General features: G+C 42.4%; 1 protein-coding gene across 1 annotated transcript in view; it reads left to right on the top strand.

Moving 5' to 3' along the window:
* Positions 1–22,376, top strand: part of ALDH7A1 (aldehyde dehydrogenase 7 family member A1) — a 30,150-nt gene extending 7,774 nt beyond the window's left edge. The window contains exons 6-18 of the mRNA XM_084833980.1: positions 668–800; positions 1,973–2,017; positions 3,963–4,040; positions 4,846–4,943; positions 6,558–6,599; positions 8,346–8,440; positions 10,378–10,462; positions 13,741–13,847; positions 15,549–15,665; positions 17,460–17,557; positions 17,716–17,789; positions 19,605–19,680; positions 21,945–22,376. Coding sequence (XP_084690106.1) covers positions 668–800; positions 1,973–2,017; positions 3,963–4,040; positions 4,846–4,943; positions 6,558–6,599; positions 8,346–8,440; positions 10,378–10,462; positions 13,741–13,847; positions 15,549–15,665; positions 17,460–17,557; positions 17,716–17,789; positions 19,605–19,680; positions 21,945–21,999 — 1,103 coding nt within the window. The 3' untranslated portion in view covers positions 22,000–22,376. The remainder of the gene's footprint in view (positions 1–667; positions 801–1,972; positions 2,018–3,962; positions 4,041–4,845; positions 4,944–6,557; positions 6,600–8,345; positions 8,441–10,377; positions 10,463–13,740; positions 13,848–15,548; positions 15,666–17,459; positions 17,558–17,715; positions 17,790–19,604; positions 19,681–21,944) is intronic.
* Positions 22,377–25,316: the final 2,940 nt, after the last annotated feature.

The raw sequence follows: 25,316 nt of genomic DNA, 5'->3' as shown, positions 1-25,316 counted from the left end.
TCCAATTTGAGGTTGAGCACACTTGCTCTAGAGTTAAAAGAAGCCTTATGCTATGCAGTTAACATAACATGTTGTTTGACCCTCTGTGGCTGCATTTGTAGGTGTTGTTTTTAGTTTGGTGCATATAAATTAGATTTGACAAGATTATAGGCTTGTATTCTCCGTCAGGAACAGGTGGAGACACTTTTTATCTATTCCAGTTGAAGATGGTATCAGCCCTGCTAATCACCTTGCATTATCTTGACCCAACAAAATATAAAATAAATGAATTTTATTCTATTCAAATAAATGTGTGTCAGATTGCAACCATAGAAAATTTAAAATACTCATTTCAGGTTACATACATTTGCCTGTGAATGCTTTCTTTCTCAACAAAAATATAGTACATTAACCAACTTGTGACCTACAGTTGGCTTGGGAGCGGCCATTGAATTAGATCCTCATTCTTTGTTTGATGCTAGGGTATTCATTTTTGGATCATTGACTAAAATAAACTCACTGACCTAGGGCCAGTTGCAATTATTCAGCCTAGCCTACCGCCCAGAGTGGTTGCAAATATAAAGTTGGTTACTTCTTGCATACGCTGCCTCAGCTCCTTGTACAGTGGGATGGATAAATCAAAAGAAATGAAAATGTACACTTTTGCTCTGTGGCCTTTTGTTTTCAGGACCTGGGCATGCCTTAATAGAGCAATGGAATCCTATGGGATTAGTAGGAATCATCACGGCCTTTAATTTTCCTGTAGCAGTTTATGGCTGGAACAACGCGATTGCAATGGTCTGTGGCAATGTCTGTCTCTGGTAAGGTATCTGTCTCTTCAGGATAAAACATGTGACATGGTAGTCTCTAAGTTATGGTGAGTGTGATGTGCTTTGAATTACATAAAGAGTACCAATGGCTAATTTTTCAGGGATTGTTCATTCAGTAACATGCTAAACTGATTCTTTACTTCTTCCGTGACTGGCTTTGCTAAGTTTCAGTTTGAATTCCATTGACAGAAGGTCTTTATTGTTTAAATATGACTCTGGATATTACTCCTCTCCCCACCCCCTTGTATGTGGAAGGGCAGCATTTTACAATTTGACATGCCAGTGTAGGTTACCAGTGTGGCTATAACTGAGGTTACCTGTTCACACACCTGTACCATTTACTGTGTGAACTTTGTAAGCATCTGAACATCTGATCCTTGTAAGCATTGTGACAGTGTTTGTGAAGAGCGTTATCAGTGCCAAATATTCAGTGCAAAGTGTTATCAGTGCCAAATATTCACAGCTAGATCACAGAGCAGATTGTGCTTGTTTTGTACTTACAAATGCATTCAAACACCTGACTCTGAAATTATGGGGCTGTTCACTATGGCCCAAGTAGCAGTATGCTATCAATGACAGAGATAGACCTACTGAGCCAGGTTTTTGTAATGGAAGTTGTTCGTCATTATTTGGCTGCTTAAAGCTTGGTTATCTAAATGGCAATTTCCTGGTACATCAGAGCTGCAGGTTGGACAGAGCTCCCCATGACAGCATCCAGATGGAGGGCTCCCCATTGTGGAGCTGTTCCATCTTTTTATCTGTAATGGATTCTTTTGTGGAAAGAAAAAAGGTGGAAGAAGTGGTGGGAAAATACATGAGGCTGGGGGATGCTGGGAGTAGTCCCCAACACATCTGGAGGACAGCAGGTTGGGGAAGTCTGTTTTAAATGAAGTACTCCCTATGGTAATCTACTGCTTTGGTAGTTTTAGGTGTCTAAGGGCACAATCCTATGCATGTTTATACAGAGCAAAGGCCTACAACTCTGAGCATGCCCCAGCCAATGCTGGCTGGGGCATGCTGGGAGCTGTAGGCCTTTTGTCTGTATAAACATGCATAGGATTGCGCCCTAATAAATGTAGCTCTGTGTCTTACATATTGTACAATGTCCATTTTAAAGTCAAATGTTAGGAACAGGAATAACCTTCTCTCTTTTCTTTCTAAAGGAAAGGTGCACCCACTACATCCCTCACTAGTGTAGCTGTTACAAAGTAAGTTTCCACTTACCTTTGTCACTCGAACTTGCATGCATCTTCTCTCTCTCTCTCTCTCTCTCTCATTCATTCTTCCAAATTGTTTTAAGAAGCTGGTTGGGATAACTTCTGTCTCCTTACTTTTCTCCAAAGGTCCAATTTATGATACCCAAGTGATGTGAGTGCCACGTCCCTCTGACTGCATCCAGTACTTCTTGTAACATCTAAAATGAAGTCACGTGGGAAGTTCTACAACACCTCTCCCTCAGTTGGAGTGGCGAAGGGATGCACTTGCCATGTGATCTGCTTTGCCACATATTTCCTCATTTCATGCATTTTTCCTGTATCTGTATCCCACACTGTTTAGTAACATATGAATGGGATCTATAGAAGGGGCAGATCACATGATACCTCACTCTAGTTGGGATAGGAGCATTGACGACAGAACTTCACGTATGACCTGTCTTTCATCTGACTTCCACATTTCCTGTGTGACCGGAGCAGTATGGGATACAGTTGCAGAAATGTAGCATCCAATCACTTGAGTGTCATATGAACTGAACCAAGATGATAGCGGTGTTGTGTAACTACTCATCTTACCTAGAGTTGTGAAATTTTGTAATAATGGGAATAAAACATGTTTTTCCCCCAAAGGGGTTTAGAATATTGGTGGAAAATATGCAATGTTTAGTTTACATTTAAAAGTAAACTGAGTTAGTAAATTTGTAATTATTCTTTGGATATACTTTTAAATTTAATATACCAAACATGACAATTTTATGAGCGGGGGTGGGGGTAGTTTAGGGACATCTGGTCTGAAGGAAAAGCTATTGAGAGCTTATTTAGCTGGGGAAGACTCTCTGAACTATTAAGAATAGTAACCAAATATATTTAAGAACCTTTACGCAATCAACCTATTTGAAGAGTGACATTTTATTCCCTTTTGTAAATGTATCCTTAAACATTTAAAATTTTGTTCAGAGCGCTGGTGTCAATCTCATGCCTAAGCCATAGGAACAGCCTACTGCATTTCTTTTGGGTCTAGAGGTTGGGTTTTAAAAAGAAGTCACAGGAATAACCTACAATGTTCCTTTCACATGTGAGTTTTAGAACTGCATTCATTGACTGACTTTGACAGCATCTAACCAGAACAAGCCAGAAACACAGGCCTCTATAGAACAGAGAACCCAAACTGTCAAGAATGCACTTTTTCTTCACATATGGTGACTCTAGTTACATGTTAGGAAATTCAGCATGACTTGGAGCATCCCTAAAAGGCTATCAGTAAAAGATACACATTGTCTTAAACATTTTAGTCATCATTCAAAAAGAAAATATTTAATAATCCAAAATTGTTCAGTTTTTAGAAAAACAGAACAATTGTTTTGGAAACAATTATCCTTGGAAAAAATGGGAAACCAATTTCTCCTGCCTGGGAGAAATTCATATCTTACCCAGCAAAAGCAAATTTATTTTTATTTTACTTTAATTTATTTAGAATTATTTTTAGGCTGCCTTTATAGGTGGAACCCTCTTAGCAAAGGATTTGTGAAGGTGCTGCATCTATATTGTTGTCCATTCTTGGGAGCATGGCTGTTTCTTGAAGAAAAGAGAGACTGTTGGAGTACTCTTGAAAGTAACTACTATGAATTGAATATATATATATATATATATATATGAATGAATGAATGAATGAATGATATTGCCTGGCTTGCTTAGTTTAATTCTGGAAAAGGCCATTTTATACTTCCAGTAAAATATTGCCTTTAACATTAGTCTTACTCTGAAACCTGAGTAAGCTGAGCTTGAATCTCCTGTGTAACAGGTTCATATCAGGGAAAAACAAAGGTGTGCTTGCAAGGTGAAACTTCAAAGAAAAATCCCATTAACTGTATGCCCGTGCATATTTAATCAGCCAGAGCAAAATCACTTTTTCTAATGAATGTTTTTGTTCCCTTTATAGAATAGTTACAAAGGTTCTGGAGGATAACAAACTGCCTGGTGCAATCTGTTCTCTGACGTGTGGCGGAGCAGATATTGGGTAGGCACAACATAAATTTGTATTTATGCAGAATTCAGAAATGTAGTCTGGTGGACCTTAAATGGTGCCGTTCCCAGTTAATCTCTTAGCAGTGCTCAAGTTAATCTGCTCCTACCCATCTTTCCCATGCTGTTGACTGACTTTATCAAAACAAGAATCATTACTTGATAAACTGAGCTCCTTCATTAAAGGAAAATTCACTCTGTCAATGGACATAGATTAACAGTGCAGCCTAGACATGTCTACTCAGAAGTAAGTACACTGAGTTCAGTAGGGCTTACTCCCAGGTATAGGATTGCAGTTTGAATCTACTGTTACAAATAAGACAACTGACAGTGCAGTGTTAGGCAGGTCTACCTATGACTCATGGCGTTCAGTGGGGTTTACTCCCAGGCAAATGGGTATATGGTTGCACTGTAAGAAATACAGACATTGTTATAATGCCTATCCTGAATATCCTGGAGGAGGTTTCTTGCACACTTATGGGTGTCTTCCAGCAGCTTTGGTGTGACTAACTTATATGGCACCCTCCCAAAAATATGGGGACTTTCAATTATATATAATTTGTGTTTTGTAGAGCAGAGCATTAATGTATTTTGACATTCTGTTGATACTATAAAAATAAATACCACTTCATGACCTAAGAGTGTAACATAAATTTGAGTGTTAGTTATTTCATTGTCGTAAACGTAGGAGGTATTAAAAGTGAATAACAGGACCCCCTTCCTACTTCCTCTGAATACTTTTTAGCTGTACTTGTTCTAATGCTGACTGACTGAAAATATTCCTGTGTTGTCTTCTGTAGCACAGCAATGGCGAAGGATGAAAGAATTGATCTGCTGTCCTTCACTGGCAGCACACATGTGGGCAAGCAGGTAGCACTAATGGTTCAGGAAAGATTTGGTAAGTGAAATGGCATAACCCAATCTTCTCTTCTCCCTGCCTTCTTTAAAAGCTATGAAGGATGGAGGTGCACACAGATGGAAATTGGTTTGCACATGTACAGTGGTCATCAAATTTGGGCTTGGCTTATTATCCAAACCACTGACCCCTCCTTTGTCAGAGTCCTGTGGCATTTGCAGAGGCAAGGGAGAAGTGTTTGCTCTTGAGCCAGTCTTTTGTGAAAGGTGCATGTGGCAGCTCAAGGGGAATGGAGATTGCTGCTCCTCCAAAAGCTCATTAAGAAGAGAGGCAAACCTTCCCCTCTTCCTTCCTCCCTCCCCTTCCATATCTCTAATTGCTTCCATTGTCACACAGGAGGTGAACTTTTTCAAAGTTTTTGCTAGCTGTGCCTTCCTGCTCTCACCTGCAGGCAGGACACGAAACCAAGGACTGGGGCTTTTGGAGAAAGTGCCTCTGTCAAAAACTGAACAGGAAGGGAAAGAGACTATCCCTTCTTTCTTCCTTGGAGAAGAAAGACGGAGTGGTTTCTTTCCATTCTTGTTGGGTTTGTGCAGGCTGTAGCAGTGAGGTGCTGCTGTTTTTCTTGTTTTTGTTTTTTAGGCCCAACCTGCAGGAGAGAAACAACCTTTCCTGTCCTTCCTGGAGAACGGGAGAGGAAATGAGAAGTAGTTTCACACAAGGAAGGCTCTTGGTGGGAGTGCAGGGGCTTGCCAGATGGGGTCCATAGGGGAGGGGCTGAAGCTCAGTGATAGAGCACCCGATTTGCATGCAGAAGTTCCCAGGTTCAATCCCTGGCATCTCCAGGTAGGGCTGGAAAAACTCCTGCCTGGAACCTTGGAGAGCCCCTGCCAGTCAGTGTCAACAATACTAGGCTAGATGGACCAATGGTCTAATACTCAGTCTAAAGCAGCTTCCTATATTTAAGGAGGCAAGTGGATTTATTGAATCTTGCACACCTTGCATGTGTGTGTGAGATTATATATGAGCTGTAGACTGATTTGTAACCCGTTCAGCACAGAGGCTCAGATCAAAACATGATGTTAAAAATGTACAAGCTTCCTAGTGTCATCAAAAGAACTAAAGAAAACAAAATCCTTCCTGTAACACCAGGCTGGCACAAGAAGCCTGGGACTGCATGAGAAGAGCCCAAGCCACAGTTTCTCCCCACACCAACATTAATTTGGTTATTCTGAAGGTTAGGCAGGTGTGGAGACCCTGGTGGTGAGGGAAGGTAGGGGTGCTGCTGTGTCTCAAATACCAGGTAATGTGATTTATGAAAAGAGGGTGTAGAGCAGAGTCTTTTCCTCCTGTTCCCCCAAGTTCATATCAAGCTGCATTTGCAATTCAATGTGTCTTGATTACTGCTCAGGCCCAAAAGCACTACTGCATCTGTATAAGCCCTTGCATGCACATAGAGGAATTGTGGGTCACGACAGGCATACATTGTTTCCTTTTTTTTGAGCTTGTACAATAAGCAGCTTTCATTTGTTGTAATTTCCTTGTTCTTTGTGGTCCTGATAAAACCACAGTGGCAACTGGGGGTGGTTGAGGTCATAGTACTAGTGAATGGAAATTGTGGGTGATATTCACATGGCTCATTGCTTTTTTTAATAGGGCGGTTTCTGTTGGAGCTTGGTGGAAACAATGCTATTATTGGTAATTACAACTTCCACTTATTTCTTTATTATGTTTCTATACCGCCCAATAGCCAAATCTCTCTGGGCGGTTCATAAAATGCTAAACCTGATTTGCTAATCTTTGGCTGAGTGAATGCATGTGGGCAATCGTTCCATTACACACTGTGATGGTTTGAGGCCTACGGAGGCAAAGGGAAAATAGGTTAGGCTTAGAGGCCTGGGTTTTGCTTTTGGGAGGGGGTATCCCCGAGAGGAGTAGTTTCATTTCCCTGGTTAAGTTTCATTTTCATTTCCTCAGTTAAGTTTCATTTCTTCAGGTTTGAAACAGTACTTTCGGTTTTGAGGGATGGGGTATATAAAGGAGAGTGAGAGAGCTAGTAAGAGCAGAGTTGGGGAGACCAGAACCTGAAGAGGGAGCAGGAAGAAGCAGCCTGGAGAAGTCTAAGTACAGCTAAGGTAAAGGAACTTGTGTCTTGTAATTTTTTTTCTTTTAAGGGCTTTTTTATCACTTAGTTCTGTTGTGTAAATACATTTAGTTGTGATTTTCTTGCTTTAATTTACCAGTGAACTGTTGTGGTTAAACCCTGTGTCTAGAGTGTCAGTCACCCCATGTCTACAACCTAAACCCCATGTTATTGGAAAGGGGGAGGTAAAAGAAGGAAGGTGGGACTTTTAAGGAGCCAAGAGATCCTTAAGGGGTTGCCTAGGGGGTCCAGGTCATAAGGGGAACCCTGACACACACACATAGGTTTTTGGATAGAATGGTATTCGCTTGAACAGTTGACTAAAACTCATGAACTGCTTTCATACTAGGCTACTAATCTTTGTGTTAATAGGGTGTTCACAATCCTTTTTGAGCCAAATACTTAAAATCCTTTTCTTGTATCTCTTCTCCCCATGCTTTTTGCTTCATCTGTTGCTTGCCATTTTCCTGCAAAAAAATCCACAGAATCTCCTTTGGTTGGTTCAGCCCACTGCATAAAATGCCAGAGGAAAATTCAGAATGGCCCTTCCTGTCCCAGGCTAGGGGAAGGCCACCAGCTAGCCCCTGCTATATATCCTACTCCTGATATTGGCTTTGAAGAATGCAGGCCAGAAGTTGCCTCCAGTGGCTTCACAGCACTGGCTACAGTTCCAGATAAATGATGGGAACTAAGCAAAAGCAGAGATGCTGCAGAGGTTGGCCTCATAGTGTGAGGATGTAAAATACATTACCTTGACAAGCTTAATGTTCTGCTGGCTACAGTAACTCATAAAGTCTTTTGGTATCCAGATATGTTGCTGGTGTGACTTGAGGCTGGACAGTCATCTGTCAGGGATGCTTTGACTTGGATTCCTGCATTGAGCAGGGGGTTGGACTCGATGGTCTTATAGGCCCCTTCCAATCCTACTATTCTATGAAGCTAATTTTCAGCAGTGGATGCTTGTTCTGTCTTACAAACCTCTTAGAATGGAGATTTTTTTTTTCACCCTGTCCATACTGTACTGTACTATATACTTGTCATCAGCACTGCAAGACTTGGATTACTTTCCTCAATTCAAAACAAAGTTTTGTTGCTTGGTAAACTCTGCTGACAGTGGCCTTGGCAGGTGCCTTGCTCTTGGCCATCAATACCATCAGATGTATTTAGAATTGAAAGGGCTGTCAATTTCTCCCTTTCCCTAATGCGTCTTGATTGACTTCTCACTCCTCCTGTTGGTGTCTATTTTGTCTCCCGTTTTCATCTATTCTGCCACTTACCTGCTTCTCTTCAATTCATTATAGTGTTTGAAGATGCAGACCTTAACCTGGTCATCCCATCTGCCCTCTTTGCAGCTGTGGGGACAGCAGGCCAGAGGTGCACAACTGCTAGGAGGCTTGTAAGTAAATGTGAAGATTTCTAATATCTGTTCAGATGATTTTGGCACATATCCCCTTGCATCCTCTACCTCGGCCTTCCTCAACCTGGTGCCCTCCAGATGTTTTGGACTATACCTCCCAGCATTCCTGACAATTGGCCATGTTGGTTGGGGCTGATGGGAGTTGTGGTCTAAAACATCTGGAGGGCACCAGGTTGGGGAATGCAACAGTGACGGAGTGGGTTTGGGATTTGTCCTTCCTTCCACCTGCACACAGAGCATAATACCTGTCCTGGGAGATAACATGTGGTATCTATTGTCTATTTAGACATTCTCCCCTGCTTTGTTTTGTGTGCAGTGAGGGCAGAACAAGAAAGGATATGTGTGAGCCTAAAACCTGCCTCCTGATTCATTGCTGGTGTGTGGAAAATTCTAAGGAGGGAGTGTTGTCTCAGTAGGTCACTAACTATAATTAACTGTTTTCTATAACAATAAATGTAACCTTCATAAACCTACTATCATAATGATATTTCACACCATAGCAATGACCTTCTCTGTTCTTTGCATTTAATGTGTATATTCTAGTTAGTGGCAAAACTAGTGTTTTCTAAGCTCTTGTTAACTAAGAAGCGTACTGCCAGTAGCCAGTGCCTCCACCTTTACCCATAACAAATTCCTTGGAACTAAATCAAAAGCAGATTTTATATTTGTGAATGCAGAAAAAAGGTTACCCCTTTCACTCCTTTAGATGTGAATACTTCTGTGCAGGATGAGGCAAAAAGAAGCAGTGATCTACAGCTGAACGGCCTGATCGAAAGCCAGTTTGTTCATTTCCAAGAACTTCTGCTCTATCCATTCTAAAAGATGTTTATATAAGAGCCTGGCAATATTTTTCCCAATTTTAGAAAGAAGACTAATTCAGCATTAATTGCTAAGATCATGTCTATCCCCCTTTTTTTTATATAGGCACTACAATTGCTTTATGCCGTAAATGGGGAGAACAACCTCCCTCTTATTGCACAACATACAGAAGAATGTAAAAAATGATGCCCTCCTATTCAAATTCTTCTTAAGTACAGATGGAGAACTGCTACTCAGCCCTGGTACCTTATTCAAGTTAATTTGTGCAGTTAAACTACACTAGGCTGAATATCAGGCCAGTCAGGAAGATCTATCGGACAATCATGTGGAAATGAACCAGCACAGTTCTGTTCCAGAAATATACCAGAAGTAATATCTAGGCCTTTTCATCGCACATAGCTTCAAAAACCAAATCCCAAAACATTTTTTTGGTTATTTCATATGTTGAGATATAATAAATCACATTTTTCTTCTCACAAATCAGCATTTTATAAGCCTTTGTCTGTACTCTGACCTGACAAACTAATTGTGGTGTAAAGGAGAGTGCTTGCATAGGAAGGTGATTAGGACCTAGAGAAAGGGTGGGCAACTTGTGATCTTCCAGATATTTTGGCCTACAACTCTCATCAGCCCTAGCCAGCATAGTCAATGGTGAGGGCTGATGGAGTTGTAGGCCAACACATCTGGAGGAACACAACTTGTCCACCCCTGTTGTAGAGCCTTTTGCTCATGCTATTGCAATGCCTTGGGCTTTGTTAAAGTTTCTCTGCCTGGTGTTTTTTTCCCCTAAAAACATTCCTGCTGATTTTACCCTGAGATGAAAGAGGCATTTTCCAACTCTCAAAAATAGATTATAAATTTGTGCCATCTGGTTGAGAACAAAACGTGCACTTTAGTACATATCTGGGGAGACAGGCAAGTTGCCATAATGTTTTAGTTTAACAATGCTAAGGCCAGGAAAAAGAAGTGCTTGAGCCAAATCTAAAACATTCTGAATAATCTTGAGAAAAAGCCAGTGTTCTCAATCGGACCTTGAAGTTTGCCCTGTAAGAGCTGTGACTGCCAACCTTATACAACACTTATGACTTTCTGCTTAGTTTTTGCATGAAAGCATCCATGATGAAGTAGTGGAAAAACTCATTAAGGCGTATGCACAAGTCCGCATTGGAGATCCATGGGATGGTAAGAGTTCGTTTTTGTACATTGAAGTGTAGCATGATGAATGGCTTATATAATTTGATGCCAGAGATTGATAACAATCTAGTGTTTATATTGTTCGTAGATGTATTTCTGTATATGATATTTGAAAAAAATAAAGAATTTAATAATAACAAGGAAGTGTAGCATGGTGGTTCTTGATCAGTCAAGATTAGTTAGTAGGCTGGAGGCAGAGCTCAGGAGAACTGACGACTACTTTGAATTGTTTATGGGGAGAGGGCCCCCTCTGCATATTTTCCCCCTCAGGGAGAAAATACAGTCAGGGCCAAAAATGTTGGAACAAGGATAACTGTGGTGTACACCACCACATTGAAGTTGAAAGGAAACACACCCAAATGGGAGCGAAGTCAGGACTTTCAGCTGTAATTCAAGGGATCTGACAAAAGTGGGGCACTAACCATGCAGGCAGTACAGCCAGTGGCATATGCACACACCCATCGTTGGTGGCTCATAAGTAATGGAACGAATGGCTGACAAGCAGCTGCATGGCCAGGTGTTGCCTGTTTCCTGGGTGCCCCATGACCAATGAAGCAGATAAAAGGCCTGGAGGTGGTTCTGAGTGTTACATTTGCATTTGGTAGCTGTTCACTGGAACTCCCAACATGACATCCAACTGGTGTCCATGCAAGGTAAGGAGGCCATCATTAGGCTGAGGAAACAAAATAAACCCATCAGAGAGATAGCAAAAACAGTGGGAGTGGCCAATACAACAGTTTGGAACATCCTGAAAAAGAAGGAATTAACTGGCAAGCTCAGCAACAGCAAAAGGCCTGGCAGATGACGGAACACAACTAAAGTGGATGACCGCAGAATTCTGCTCATGGTGAAGAGGAACCCTTTCACAACGTCTAGCCAGGTCAAGAACACTCTTGCGGAGGTAGGCATGTCATTGTCAACATCTCCAGTCAAGAGACGGCTTTATGAATGTAAATACAGAGGCTTCACAACAAGATGCAAACCACTGGTAATGCTCAAGAACAGACAGGCCAGATTAGCCTTTGCCAGCAAACACCTAAAAAAGCCTGCCCAGTTCTGGAATAAGATTCTTTGGACTGATGAAACCAAGATTAACTTGTACCAGAATGATGGGAAGAGAAAAGTATGGAGAAGGAAAGGAACATCTCATGATCCAAAGCATACCACATCATCTGTCAAACATGGTGGAGGCAGTGTTATGGCATGGACATGTATGGCTGCCAATGGAACCGGGCCACTGGTGTTTATTGATGACCGGACTGCTGATAAAAGCAGCAGGATGAATTCTGAAGTGTATAGGGCTATACTTTCTGCTCAGATTCAGCCAAATGCTGCCAAACTGATAGGACGCCACTTCATCTTGCAGATGGATAATGACCCAAAACATACAGCAAAAGCTACCCAAGAGTTTCTCAAGGCAAAGAAGTGGGATGTTCTTCAATGGCCAAGTCAGTCACCTGATTTCAACCCAATAGAGCATGCTTTTCACTTACTGACGACAAGACTGAAGGCAGAAAGACCCACAAACAAGCAGCAGCTGAAGGCAGCTGCAGTAAAGGCCTGGCAAAGCACCTTGAGGGAGGAAACTCAGCATTTGGTCATGTCCATGGGTTCCAGACTTCAGGCAGTCATTGACTGCAAAGGATTTTCATCCAGGTATTAAAGGCGATCCTTCAGTTTGAAATGATGTTGGTTTGTTCCATTACTTATGAGCCACCAACGATGGGGGTGTGTGTATGCCACTGGCTGTACTTCCTGAATGGTTAGTGCCCCACTTTTGCCAAACCTCTTGAATTACAGCTGAAAGTCCTGACTTCTCCCCCATCTGGGTGTGTTTCCTTTCAACTTCAATGTGGTGGTGTACAGAGGTCAACTGCCAAAACAGTTATCCTTGTTCCAGTATTTCTGGCCCTGACTGTCTGTCTGTCTGTGCACATACATGTGGGTTTAAATTGCATGGCAAGGCCTATTAACAGAAGGTGTTAAGCAGCTCATGGAGCTCTCTGCTCTGGGCTTGTTTCAAATACCTCTGGGGAAGAATGACCCCATGGAGAAGCTTCTGCAAGGGTGTAGTCAGTGTTAAGATAGATTAAAAATGTAGAAGGTGTCTCTTTAACATAGGAATGGGGAATGTGTGCCCCATGAGATTATGCTGGACTGCAACTCCCGTCCTCTTCCACCATTGGAATGCTGGCTAGGGCTGATGGGCTTGCAGTCCACCAATGGCTGGTGTTCTATACATTCCCCATCCATGCTTTACCAAAAGCTATGACTGACAGTAATGTAGGTAAGGTGAGTAATTGTACATTAGTCCAAATGGATTAGTAGATATAGAGGAGACATGGCTCATTGATAGAGCACAGTAGACAGGCCTGTCCCTGGCAAGTTTAGTTAATGGATCCTAGTAGGGCTGGGGAAGCTTGGAGAACTGCCGCCAGCAAGAGTAGCTGGTACTGGACTGGGTGGTGTGTTTGCTTGTCTTGGAACGACTGCTTCCTATTTCCTTGAGTTCTGAGGCAGAGTAGATGGCCAGTATGCTCCTCTCAGTCCGCTCAAGCAAGAACCTCTTGTGGATGCACTTTCATGATATCTGAGAGTTGCAACACTTGTACTGTAAAACAGCTGTCCAGGCCTCATCATACAGCTGCTTCTGTGTTTATGAAAAGCAGCCACACGTTGACCTGAGGAAATAGTTTCAAGCAGCTCCAAATTTAGTCAAGAGTAGCTACCCTGAGCATTTTTTTTTTAATAATGCTTGAAGATGGAAACCAACAGTATACATAGTGGCCTTCTCAAGGCAGGATGTACCTTTATCAGAGGCAGTATGCCTCTTAATACCAGTTGCAGGGGAACACAAGCAGGACGGCACTATTGTGCTCATGTCCTGCTTATGGGATTTTCATAGGCATAAGAAGAGCCATGCAAAATCAAATCCAGGATCAATCTAGTCCCAACATTCTGTTCACACAGTGGCCAACCAGCACCTTTGGGGAAACCCGCTAGTAATACATGTGTGCAATAGCACCTTCCCATTTGTGTTCCCCAGCAATTGGTATACAGAGGCGTACTGCCTCTGCTATTGGAGGTAGCATGTAGCCATCAGGACTAGTAGCCATTAATAGCATCTGGTTAGCCACTGTGGGAACAGAATGTTGGACTAGATAGACTTTTGGTCAGATCCAGTAGGGCTGTTCTTATGTGGGCAGGCATTCTTATAAGTATTATTTTTGTATCCCACTCAAATATGTATTTTTTTTTCTTTGCAGCAAACACCCTATATGGTCCTCTCCACACAAAGCAAGCCGTAAATATGTTTCTTGATGCAGTGGGACTGGCCAAACAGCAAGGTGGCTCTGTGGTCTATGGTGGGAAGGTGATTATTTGCATATATACTTCTATAGATCTATACAAAATTCAAGCTGTGGTGGTGAAGAAGATGTTGCTCCAAGGAATTGTGTTCTTTTTTTCCAGGATGATGGAAAACTATTTCTAGATGGTCTTCTAAGCTGCTGTAATTGTCATACTGTAGGATACGCTTCAGTCTTTAAATGCATTTCACATGGCATATACTACTTTTGTCAAACATTCTGCCTGTTCAGTATGGCATTGATACACCCCACAGTAATATCATACACTTTGCAGCACTCTAAAATACAGACCTCTTCAGCACTTCCAGGCAGAGCAAAGGCTTTCTATGACTGTTAAAAGTCACTGTCACCTGATGGCCGGGGTGGGATAACCAAGAGGAAGTTTAGAAAGGAGGGAAGATGGCTTGTGACTGATCTTCCAGTTTCATAACAAAGTGTTTCCACAACAGTCTCTAGCAGTCTAGCCCAAGCAGAGACAAGGTGGTGGCAGATGAGAAGTGGACTGAACAGTTTCAGTGGTTTAGAAAAATGATACAAACATTTGCTTTGTTTAGCTGCTAATTTGATGCCTGTGCTAGTCCTTTGCCAGCACGTGAATTTAAGTATAACTTTTTCAGTAGATAGATTATTTAGCATTTAGGCAGAGAGTATTTGAACCCTTAAAATATTCTTAGGAGTAGAAGTGGGATATGTTAAAGGAAATGAGATTCCATTTAAGATTAGACTAAAACCACCTTAAACTGCTTAGAAGAGCTACCCATTGGCCATGCTGCCTGGTGCTAAGGGAAGTTGTAGTCCAAAACATTTGGAGGGCAGCAGGTTGGGGAAGGCTGGCTTAGATTCTGTCTTAAAGCTGGGCATTTCCTGAGGGTTTTGAATGTGGCTGTTTAAACAGCTGTGATCAAAGAATGAAAGCCCTCGTGCTTAGGACCAAGAGTATGTGAGGACAGCCCTTCTGGCAGCCCAGTTCACACAAACACATTTATGGTGTGATCAGTGGCCAGCTATCGTGTTTAGAGTTGGAATTTTCCAGTTATCACTGCCACCATTTTCTGTGCTGTGAATGCAGCAACTAAACACAGTTTTATGAAGTCATGAATTTAGAGCCTGGGAGCTGCCTCCTTGTGAACCAATAGAGGCAATCAAATTGGCTCAGTAAATAACTTCTTAGCCAATGCAACATGTAGTGATGGCTGCCAACATGGATGGCTTTTTAGGGGATTAGGCAAAATTCATGGAGGATAAGGCTATCAATGGCTGCTAGTCATGATGGCTGTACATTACCTCCAGCATCAGAGTCAATATGCTTCTCAATACCACTTGTTGAGGAACACTAGTGGGAGGAACATAGGAAGCTGCCTTATTGGTCCATCTAGCCTGGTCTTGTCAACACTGACTGGCAGCGACTCTCCAGGGGTTCAGGCAGGAATTTTTCCAGCCTTACCTGGAGATGCTGGGGATTGAACTTGGGACCTTTTGCATGCAAAGCATGTGCTCTACCACTGAGCCACAGCCCCATCCTCATGCTATAATTGCTATAGCAATTAATTGTGCTCATGCCCTATTTGTTAAGTTCTCATAGGCATCTGGTTGCACACAGTGAAGAAAGTCCTTCAGTCTGATCCAGCACAGCTCTTATGTTCATATATGTAGCATGACTTGGCTGAAACTAATGGGTGCCATTTTGTGTGTCTTTTTCATTCAAGGTTATAGATCATCTTGGAAACTATGTTGAACCAACCATTGTGACTGGCCTTCCACATAATGCACCTATTGTACAGACAGAGACTTTTGCCCCTATTCTGTATGTGCTAAAATTTAAGGTAAGCAAACCAGTTCTTAGGTGAGCTCCTGCAAAGCATAATCACAAAATCTTAGTCAAGTATTAGAGCCTCCTTTTTAATGTTTCTAAATGTTGAAGTGGGATAAAAGGAAGAGGGGAATAATTTAAAGATGAATTGGCCAGTAGCGATGGTGCTGAAGTGCAGCCAATATAGTTGCACGAGTTGGTCACCACTTGGAATCAATACTTAATGCTTTGAATTTAAAAGCCTTCAAGGTTTGGTTGGTGGATGGTGATAACAGTGGGATTGTATCTTTTGAAATGACCTTTGCATAGGGAGTGCCACAATAACCAAGTGGTGCTGAGTACACAGTGTTACTTTTTGGATTACATTTATTGGCATGCTTCACTCAACACAAGTCAAAAAGAGACATATACTTCTCAATAAGTTCCCAGAATAATGGGCAGGAACCCTTCTGACTACTGATGATAAACCAATTAATACCAATGCCTGGATTCCACCTTTCCACTTTGTCTAGTGGGTTAGGGTTTAGGAATTTGATTGTGCTTTCTGGGCCAGGGTGATGCTTCTGGACTGCATCAAAGAATTTATTTTTATGTATTTAAAGTATTTATGGGCTGCCTTTCTAAAACCCACCAAAGCAGTATACAAACATTTCCAAAAATAGAACAATCAGATAAAAACATAATAAGACAATAGAAACAACATTCAAAACTATTTAAAAAACTATTTAAAAAGCCAAGTTAAAAAATATATGTCTTGATCCACTTCCTGAATGCAGAGAGCTTGTGGGCCAGTTGCAGCTCCGAAGAGGGAGTGTTCCAGAGTTTGAAAGCGAAACACACGAGAAAATCCTTTGCTGCGTGCCCAACTAGCAAGCCTTTGCAAGCGAGGGTGCCTTCAAAAGGGCCTCTCCTGCCGATCTTAATAACCGAGGGTTCATACCAAGGCAGGTGGTCCCTCAGATAGCCAGGCCCTAAGCCATTTAGTGCTCTAAAGGTTAAAACCAACACCTTGAATTGGTTGGATTGAATCCATCCTTAATTTTGTCCCTTGGGAAAATCAGAATGATGACAAACTCTCCAAACTCAAACCAATTCCCTGATAATGGCTAAAAGGGATCTCTCAAGAATTGTAGGCAGGAAGTTGTCTTGGCTCAGTTACTTGACATGGAGTCAATTCTGTCCAGTACCTTATCCTATTGCTTGAGTGTCCACATTTTTAAATGTGCTAAATGCTTGCCAGACTTACCTGCAGTCCACCCACCTAATCAATACCATATGTACCTAGCTTTGTTACTGGGAGAAGCCATTAATCTGCATGGTTGTCTTCTTTTCGGTTCTTTTGATACTTTGAGAATGAACGATTACTGATGGAAGATTTTTATACATGAACTGAAAATATAGAGATGACAAACCTATTCTGGTGTTTGGCATAAGATGGTTTAGATACTGCTGTGCCATAAACCCCCTAACTTATCTACCCTCTCGGGATGAAGCTACCCATAGATTGGCAGAGAAAAGAGGCATTAGTGCTCCATAAGGCCTCTGTACTCCGATGGGCAGAGTCTGGTGGATGCATCATTTTGGACCTTTTGGAAAAACATTATATACATATTTTAATATCCTCATGGTGGCCTAACTTTTCAAGATGCACTTCAGTCGCTTTTCTGGCACATTAGTGTGTCCTCCTGATACGTAATGTGGCAATCTCTCTAGAGATTTCTCCCACCACCACCTTTTTATTTTTCTTGGCATGTTCAACTCTCAGTTCATTTAGCTTTGGCTCAGCTATGTATGCCTTCCTTTCCAGTCAGAAGAAGAAGCCTTTGCCTGGAACAACGAAGTGAAACAAGGCCTATCCAGCAGCATCTTTACCAAGGATTTGGGCAGAATATTCCGGTGGCTTGGGTATAGTGATTTTCTTTTATTTAAAGGAGAAAAACACCAATCTTCTTTAAAATATGCTAGATAATTTTTTTTAAAAATTTTGACTTCATTGTTGGAGGTTTTTGCCCTCCTCCTAGGCAATCCATATTAATTATGAATTTGTTTTTCTTCTTTCCTAGGCCCAGGGGATCAGATTGTGGTATTGTGAATGTCAATATTCCAACTAGTGGGGCTGAAATTGGAGGTGCCTTTGGTATGTTGACTTTCTGGACTGATCATCATTGTTAGTACTACAAATATACCTAGATCTACATAGTTTCAGTAAAACTGCCCATCCAAAGATGGCATGGTCATAGCTCAAGGACAACCTGCTTGTGTATGCTCTGGGACCACTCTATTCTCCAAACAATAGTCCAGGAGCCAGAAGTGTATTTTGCTGCACATGCTGACATCCCTGCTCTTCCACATGTACAAAGTAGTCAGGCTCTGTAATAAACCTGGCACCATCTAGAAGCAAGGTCTTTGCAGTTACAGAAATACGTATGTGCTTAGGCATACATTAAATACAAACACTTATTTTCACAAAAAAGCTCAGTGTAAAATTTGGAATATCTCTATTTCTTCACAACTTCTTACCATACTGTTACCAAGGATCTTGGCCTTGCTGGCATCTTTAAGTTTACTCCTAATGCCATGATTCTAAGGATTTCCATGTTGACTGGATAAGCTATCTCAAATAAAAGCTTGGTCATACAGGGCAATAGAATAGATGCACATGGGCCATCCAATTCTGGTGTACACCACAGGTGGGGTTTCCACTCCTATGTAATGGATGTGGGACCTCCAGAATATGCAGAGGCCCTCCTCCTGCCCAGTTCTTAACCCAGTCAAACCATCCAAGGCATACCCCTGATTGGTTGTCCAGAGCCCTCAAGAGGGGAAGCTTCAGGCCAATGCACTGCCACCACCGGTAAACACATTAATAGTCAGCATCTCTTCAGGTTAGAGACCAATACCCAGAATTTGCACATGGATCTTCCCCTTTGCACTCACCATCCATGGCAAGCCCAGTAGAACTCTAGATACCTCCTCTCTGCTCTTTCAGTCCTATAGGAAAACCCCTCCCCTAAACCAAAGTCTGAAAAAAGAATACTTTCCAGTAAACAACGGTGGGAAACCTGTGGCCCTCAAGATATTGTTTGTCTCCAGTGCCCATCAGCTCCAACCAGCAGGGGAAATGGTGAAGGATGATGGGAGCTGTAGTCCAGCAACATCTGGAAGGCCACAGGTTTGCCATCTAAAGGCACATGATGCAGCTATGTTGCTGAACCTAAGCAGGTCCGGGTCTGGTCAGAATCGGCCTATATTCTATGATGGATCTGAAGTCAGCCTTGAGGTCCATCATGGAAGAAATGCACAATCTAAATTTAATGTCTTTGGCTTTTCACATGATAAACTGGTTTTTTTTTGTAAGCATTCTGTGTAACAAAATGGGCAAATTGCTGCATCCCAAGAAAGGGAAACTAGGGGTTATGAAGTTGGCTTGTTTGAGCAACCATAATTAAAATTAACCACAGTTTAGGGTTCAGACAACACACTAAGCTGTGGCAAATCTAAAATAGAAGCAGAGTCTCCCAGTCTTCATCTTCATGGCCATGCTGGGGGATTGGTGAACGGGGGAAGCACACAAGTTCAAGACTTGATGTGTCTCATAACACTAAACCATGAGCTAGTATTACATGCAAATTGGCTCACCATAGCAGATAGAATAGATGTAGCCTGCCTGCTCTTGAACTTTACTCCACTTCTGTATAATTTTCTCACTGTCTGGTTGAAATAATATATGGAGAATATTGCTGTTTTTGAAATGGAATACTTGCTGTCATGATGGCTGTACAATTGAGATGACTTAGGTGTTTTCAGAAGAAAATTGGCTTGCTCACTCTTCAGAGGAAAGGAACGGCATCTGATTTTTTTTAGTCTGATATTAATGCTTCTTTGAGAAATACAGTTGGCTAGAGAGCTCTTGGCTTTAGACCTGTAACTTCTGTTTTCTTTCCCCTTATAGGTGGCAATAAGCACACTGGTGGTGGAAGGGAATCTGGCAGCGATTCATGGAAGCAATATATGAAACGATCCACTTGGTAAATTGCCCTTGGGGAACCCATTATTTGATCGGTCTAGGACAGCCTTTCCCAACCTGGTGACTTCAAGATATTTTGAACTACAACTCCCATCATACCAGGGTATTGGCCATGGTATGGCCATGGCCAAACCATCAGGGAGGGTACCAAGTTCAGGAAGGCTGAACATGCGTCCCTGACAACCCATCGGTTTTTAAACCAATGGGTTGTTCTTAAGTATGAACAACCCTTGCATCTGTCATTAAGACAGGCAAACCTGAGGACCAAATTAGAAGATGCATTAAATGTGTGCATATGCATTTAACGCATCTTTTTTTTACTTTAAAAATAACAACTGCAGGAGAAACCAATGAGGTTTGGGACTGTGGCACATAGGGAAAGGGTTAACCCTTTCCCCATATGCCATGGTCCTAGTGAAAATCCCCCCCCACTGCTATTTGCCCCAGGACAAAACTGTTGTTGTCACCAGTTGTTGTCGCCAGTCCTTGCCCCATAGCTGTTACTTTTAAAGTTAAAACAAGCTACTTTAAATGCTTGTATGCATCCTCTAGTTTGGCCCTGATTTTCAAATTTTGTCTTCATTGCAAATTGGACTTTTCCTTTCAGAATTACAAGGACATATTTTTTTCCAATTTATTTATTATTATTTATTTATTTCATTTCATTTCTATACCGCCCAATAGCCGAAGCTCTCTGGGCGGTTCACAAAAATTAAAATCAAACAACACACAATAAAACAATTTAAAATATATAGAACATTAAAACCACAATATAACAATACAACCACAATAAAACCTAGCAGCAGTGCAAGAGTTTAAAATACAGATTTAAAACAGCAAAGATAAAAATTTAGAAAGCTAAAATGCTAAAATGCCTGGGAAAATAAAAAGGTCTTCACCTGGCGCCGAAAGGAATACAATGTAGATGCCAGGCAAACCTCACTAGGGAGCTCATTCCAGAGCTGGGGTGCCACAGCAGAAAAAGCCCTCCTCCTAGTAGCCACCCACCTCACTTCCTTTGGCAGGGGCTCACGGAGAAGGGCCACTGACGATGATCTTAAGGTCCAGGCAGGCACATATGGGAGGAGGCGATCCTTCAGGTAACCTGGCCCCAAGCCATTAAGGGCTTTGAATGTTAACACCAGCACTTTGAATCGGGCCCGGAAATGGACTGGCAGCCAGTGCAGCTGGAAAAGTACTGGCGTAATATGAGCTCGCAGGCTAGTCCCTGTTAACAGTCTTGCTGCCCTATTTTGGACCAGCTGAAGTTTCCGGACCGTTTTCAAAGGCAGCCCCATGTATAACACATTGCAGTAATCCAGACAAGAAGTTATCAGAGCATGGATAACTGTAGCTAGGCTATCTCTGTCCAGATAAGGGTGTAGTTGGTATATCAGCCTAAGCTGATAAAAAGTGCTCCGTGCCACTGAGTTCACCTGTGCCTCAAGTGACAGTTCTGGATCCAAGAACACCCCCAAACTACGAACCTGATCCTTTAGGGGGAGTGCAACCCCCTCCAGAACAGGTTGAATATCACCTAGCCGGGCAGACGAACCACCCACTAACAGTACCTCCGTCTTGTCTGGATTGAGTTTCAGTTTATTGACCCTCATCCAGTCCATTACCATGCTCAGGCACTGATTCAGAACAGCCACTGCCTCACCTGGTTTTGATGAGAAAGGGAGGTAGAGCTGGGTGTCATCTGCATATTGATGGCACCTCAGCCCACACCTCCGGATAACCTCCCCCAGCGGTTTCATGTAGATGTTAAACAGCATGGGGGATAAAATAGAGCCCTGTGGAACCCCATGGCACAATTGCCATGGCACAGAGCAATAATCCCCCAGCACCACCTTCTGGAATCGGCCATCCAATTTGACTTCCTGACTTGAATTGTTGTGTTAAGAATTCAGGGCACAATATGGTCAACTGATCGAGTGTGCTGTTGTTGTGTGAGTTGTTCTACAAGATGATACCAAAACACAAGAGGGCACTGTTCATGTACAGCTTCCTTGTGTGCATTACCAAGTTCCTTCCTCTGGTGTGTTACACCCAGGTTCAACCTATTTATTTTTGCATTGTATGTTTTCGTGTCGTTTTCATCCTGCCAGCTTCTGTTAGAGAGATGTGTTGGCATTGTTAAATTTATTTTGTGTTTTATAAGTTTTAACGTGCATTGGTATGAATGCAGAAACTCATTTGTCGGAAACTGCATGTCCATGGCTCTTCCTACCTGCATATCTAACTTTTCTGTTTATCTTTCAGCACGATCAATTACAGCAAGGATTTGCCTCTGGCTCAAGGAATCAAGTTTCAGTAACAACCTTGTGAATACAGTGCCTTGGCTGAACTTGGCATTTAAACATCAAGCACCTGTTGATTTGAACCTTAAGATGTGGCTATCTGAAACAATCTAGCATCGAAGATATTTGTAACTGGAACAATGCTCACCTCCAGAAAACCCTATTATGGTGAATGTTGCGATCATTTCGATAATATATCCAGACTCTGATGTTGTACTCAAAAGCTCAAGTCAAATATCTGATGGGGAAGACCTGCCCTGTATCTATCTGAAACTTGGATAATGACCTGAAAAATCCTGACATGCCTTTTATACTTCTTCCAAATGCATTTAGAAAGAATTCGTGCATAGCCCACTGCAGTGCAGAAATAAAAGTTTTAACCCTCTTGCTATTATGAAGTATCTGTAGCTGGTTACTTTGTTTTCACCTCCAGCATGTAAGATGTAAGTAAGATGCCTTCCATTTGGCCACATCTTCCCTGGGATTAGGTGGGATTTTATATGATTGGAGTGCATTGCTTGTGGTGAGATGAAGCTTTCTTCCTCTGCCTTTCAACAGAATGTGGAGATGGAGCAAAGCTGTGTATACTGTCCAGTTAAAACAAAACAAAAACAAACGACAGCAACAATTCTGCTTTAGGGCTAAGCTGAAATGATCAATGCAGTTTTGGCTTTGTTCTTGTTATACAAAAATCTCTTCGGTTTTTCATAGGTTTTGACAGCCTCTCAAAATGTTTGCTATTCATCCAGGTGTTACAATCAAAGCACTGGTTGTAAGTGAGCTGGGCAATACTGTAAGAAGCCTCAAAGAACTATTTTAAGGCTCGTGACAGCTGTGCAGCTAAACTCAGGGAAGCTCCCCAATCCAGCTGGATAAAAGCTCAGCTCACTTTTCCTCCTCCTTTTTTTTTTTTTTTTAAAAAACTCGCCTAAGTTTTCCTTCACATGTTACTGTGGTTGGAGATGAGGAAGGCCTCTTAGGGCTAAAACAGACATTACTTTAAATCCACAGCTATGCCTTATTCTCATGTTTACTGTTGAGTAGGTGCAGGGGGCCTGATCTAGATCAGTACCCTAGCTTGGGAGATAGGGGAGCTTTTAAGATCAGGATCAGGCCACCTATCCCTACTCTAGAGTAAAGATGAAAAAAGACATGACCACTAGATAAAGAGTTAAAGTAATGTCTGTTTTGGCCCTCACCAACAAGGAAAGAACTATGCCTGGGACTCAAGCTCTGTCCTCTGATCACAGGCAAACCTGATCACACTCTCTCACACAGACGCTCCAGATTCTGATACTTCCTCAGACATTGGGGTGTGTATGTGTGAAAATTTTGTTTTATATCTAAGCTTGCATAATTCTGTGCTCTGTACCAAATTTGTGTATGTAAGACTCGTGATCACAGAATAGGTGCAGTTCTGGATCAATTCTAGGACTATGAGGGAAGTTGAGATGCCAGTCGGTGTGTCTGTGGCTTTGAGAGACAAACACATGAGCATAAAATGCAAGAGGTACCATCGGTTGGTGACATTTCTTCTAAGACTGGTATTTTTCTCGGGGTTTGGGGCAGTATCCAGTGTAATGCCACCACTAATGGAAAAGATGTTGCACTAGTGTAAACTGTCTCTAGTGCAATGCTGATAGTGCTTGCTGGCACAACGGGTTTTTCAGAGAAACCATTGCACCAGCGAGCACTATTGGCGTTGTGCTACTGATGGTTTATGCCAGTGCTATCTGTTAAGTTAGCAGTAGTGTTGTGCTTGATATTGCCCCGGTTTAAAATATTTCTGGGGCACCTTTAAGGCAAGAGCCCCCTCGCAAGGCAGCTTACACAAAATAAGAGAGCTTCGGCTATTGGGTGGTATAGAAATGAAATAAATAAATAAATAAATATAAAATCAGCTACAGAACCCATGGGGTTGGGTGGGGGGAACCTTCACATCACTATCTCCCTCTCAATTAAAGCCTAAATGCATAGAATCAAATTTGCTGGTAAAAGTCTAGTACTTTCCATGCTGGATTCTCCCTTTGAAGTTTTGTTGTTGCTGAAGAATTGGGACTTTCAAGTCAACAGCCATGTCTTCTTGGAGACTGAAATGTTCTCCCACTTGCTTTTTGAGGCTGCCATTTTTAAAGTCAGATTTCTGTCTATGCCAATCTAGCCGCCACCATACTCTCCCCACCACCTCCCCTGCTACTTTTCCCCGCTGCCAGTCACTTGCCCCAAAACCTGTTTACCTGGTGGGTGGCAACACTTTTGCATGGGCAGAGAAAGGTTAAATGCCAACACTCTTTGCAGCATTGCTTGTGTGTCTGCTGAGGTTGGTGTCACCACCAAGAGAGCAGGGATGGAGGAGAGGAAAAGAAAAGAAAGGATAAAAAAGACAGTGGCCAAGTATGAGGTGGAGAATGACAGAAGCAGGGGACAAAATGTCAGAAGGATGGACTGAGGGAGTTGGGGAAGCACCTGGGTTGGCTGCTGCTATGCTTTCTTCCCCCTTCACCCACACTCCCTCTGCACCCAGTCTGTCCTTCCTTCCCAGCCAATCTCCTGCCGTGTGGGAAAACCTCTCCCGAGAGTCACAATGGCAACAGCTGCTTCAGACTCAGAAAAAGCTAAACCTGGCTGGACAAGGAGGCTGTCTCCATGGAATCTCTCAGAGCCTTCCTAACTTGGCAGGAAGGATGGGTGCAATGCTGAGGAGCGAGAAGGCGCAACAGCAGCCCCAGTGCTTTCTATCACTGTCTGTCTCCCTATGAAGATAAACCTGCTATTGGGTAGCAGCTCCAGGAACTACATAAAGGCAGGTGGGAGATGGAGGAATTTGCAGGTTTCTTCCTCTGAGGGCAAAGGCAAGCAGGGGAGGTAGGCTGTGTGAGAGGGTGGAGGCCGGCCAGGTCAACATGTTTTGGGAGAGAGTGAGCAAGTGGCAGAAACAGCAGGCAGCAGTGCCAAAAGGCCCAACGGTGGGGTGAGTGGCAGTGTTGATGCTGGGCACTGGAGATACTGGGAGGTGCCCAACTGTGCCAACCTCTGAAACCAGGCCTGATTCACACGTTAGTCCAGGCAAAGCAGATCGCATTGGTTTACTTTGAAATGCAGACCAAATCCTACAGGTCCCACTTAAAACTGCTCCAAAGTATCAGTGATCCATCACGGGCAATGACATTTCTCTCCTGCAGTCCTTGACCCTCCTAATCTAAAATGGTGTCTAATGAGCAACAACTGACCAAAACCGTTTTTTTTTTTAGGCAGTGGGGAAGCAGGACACAGAAACACATGACACCATATTATGGTCAAGCTAGATGTGACAGGAGCAGCCAGGTTTATTTAT

This window comes from Heloderma suspectum, chromosome 2, assembly GCF_057233095.1.
Source record: "Heloderma suspectum isolate Gila_16-S chromosome 2, 16-S_ref, whole genome shotgun sequence".
Lineage (NCBI taxonomy): Eukaryota > Metazoa > Chordata > Lepidosauria > Squamata > Helodermatidae > Heloderma > Heloderma suspectum.
Note: the sequence above shows the minus strand (reverse complement) of the source record. Positions and strands in the feature narration are given on the sequence as shown.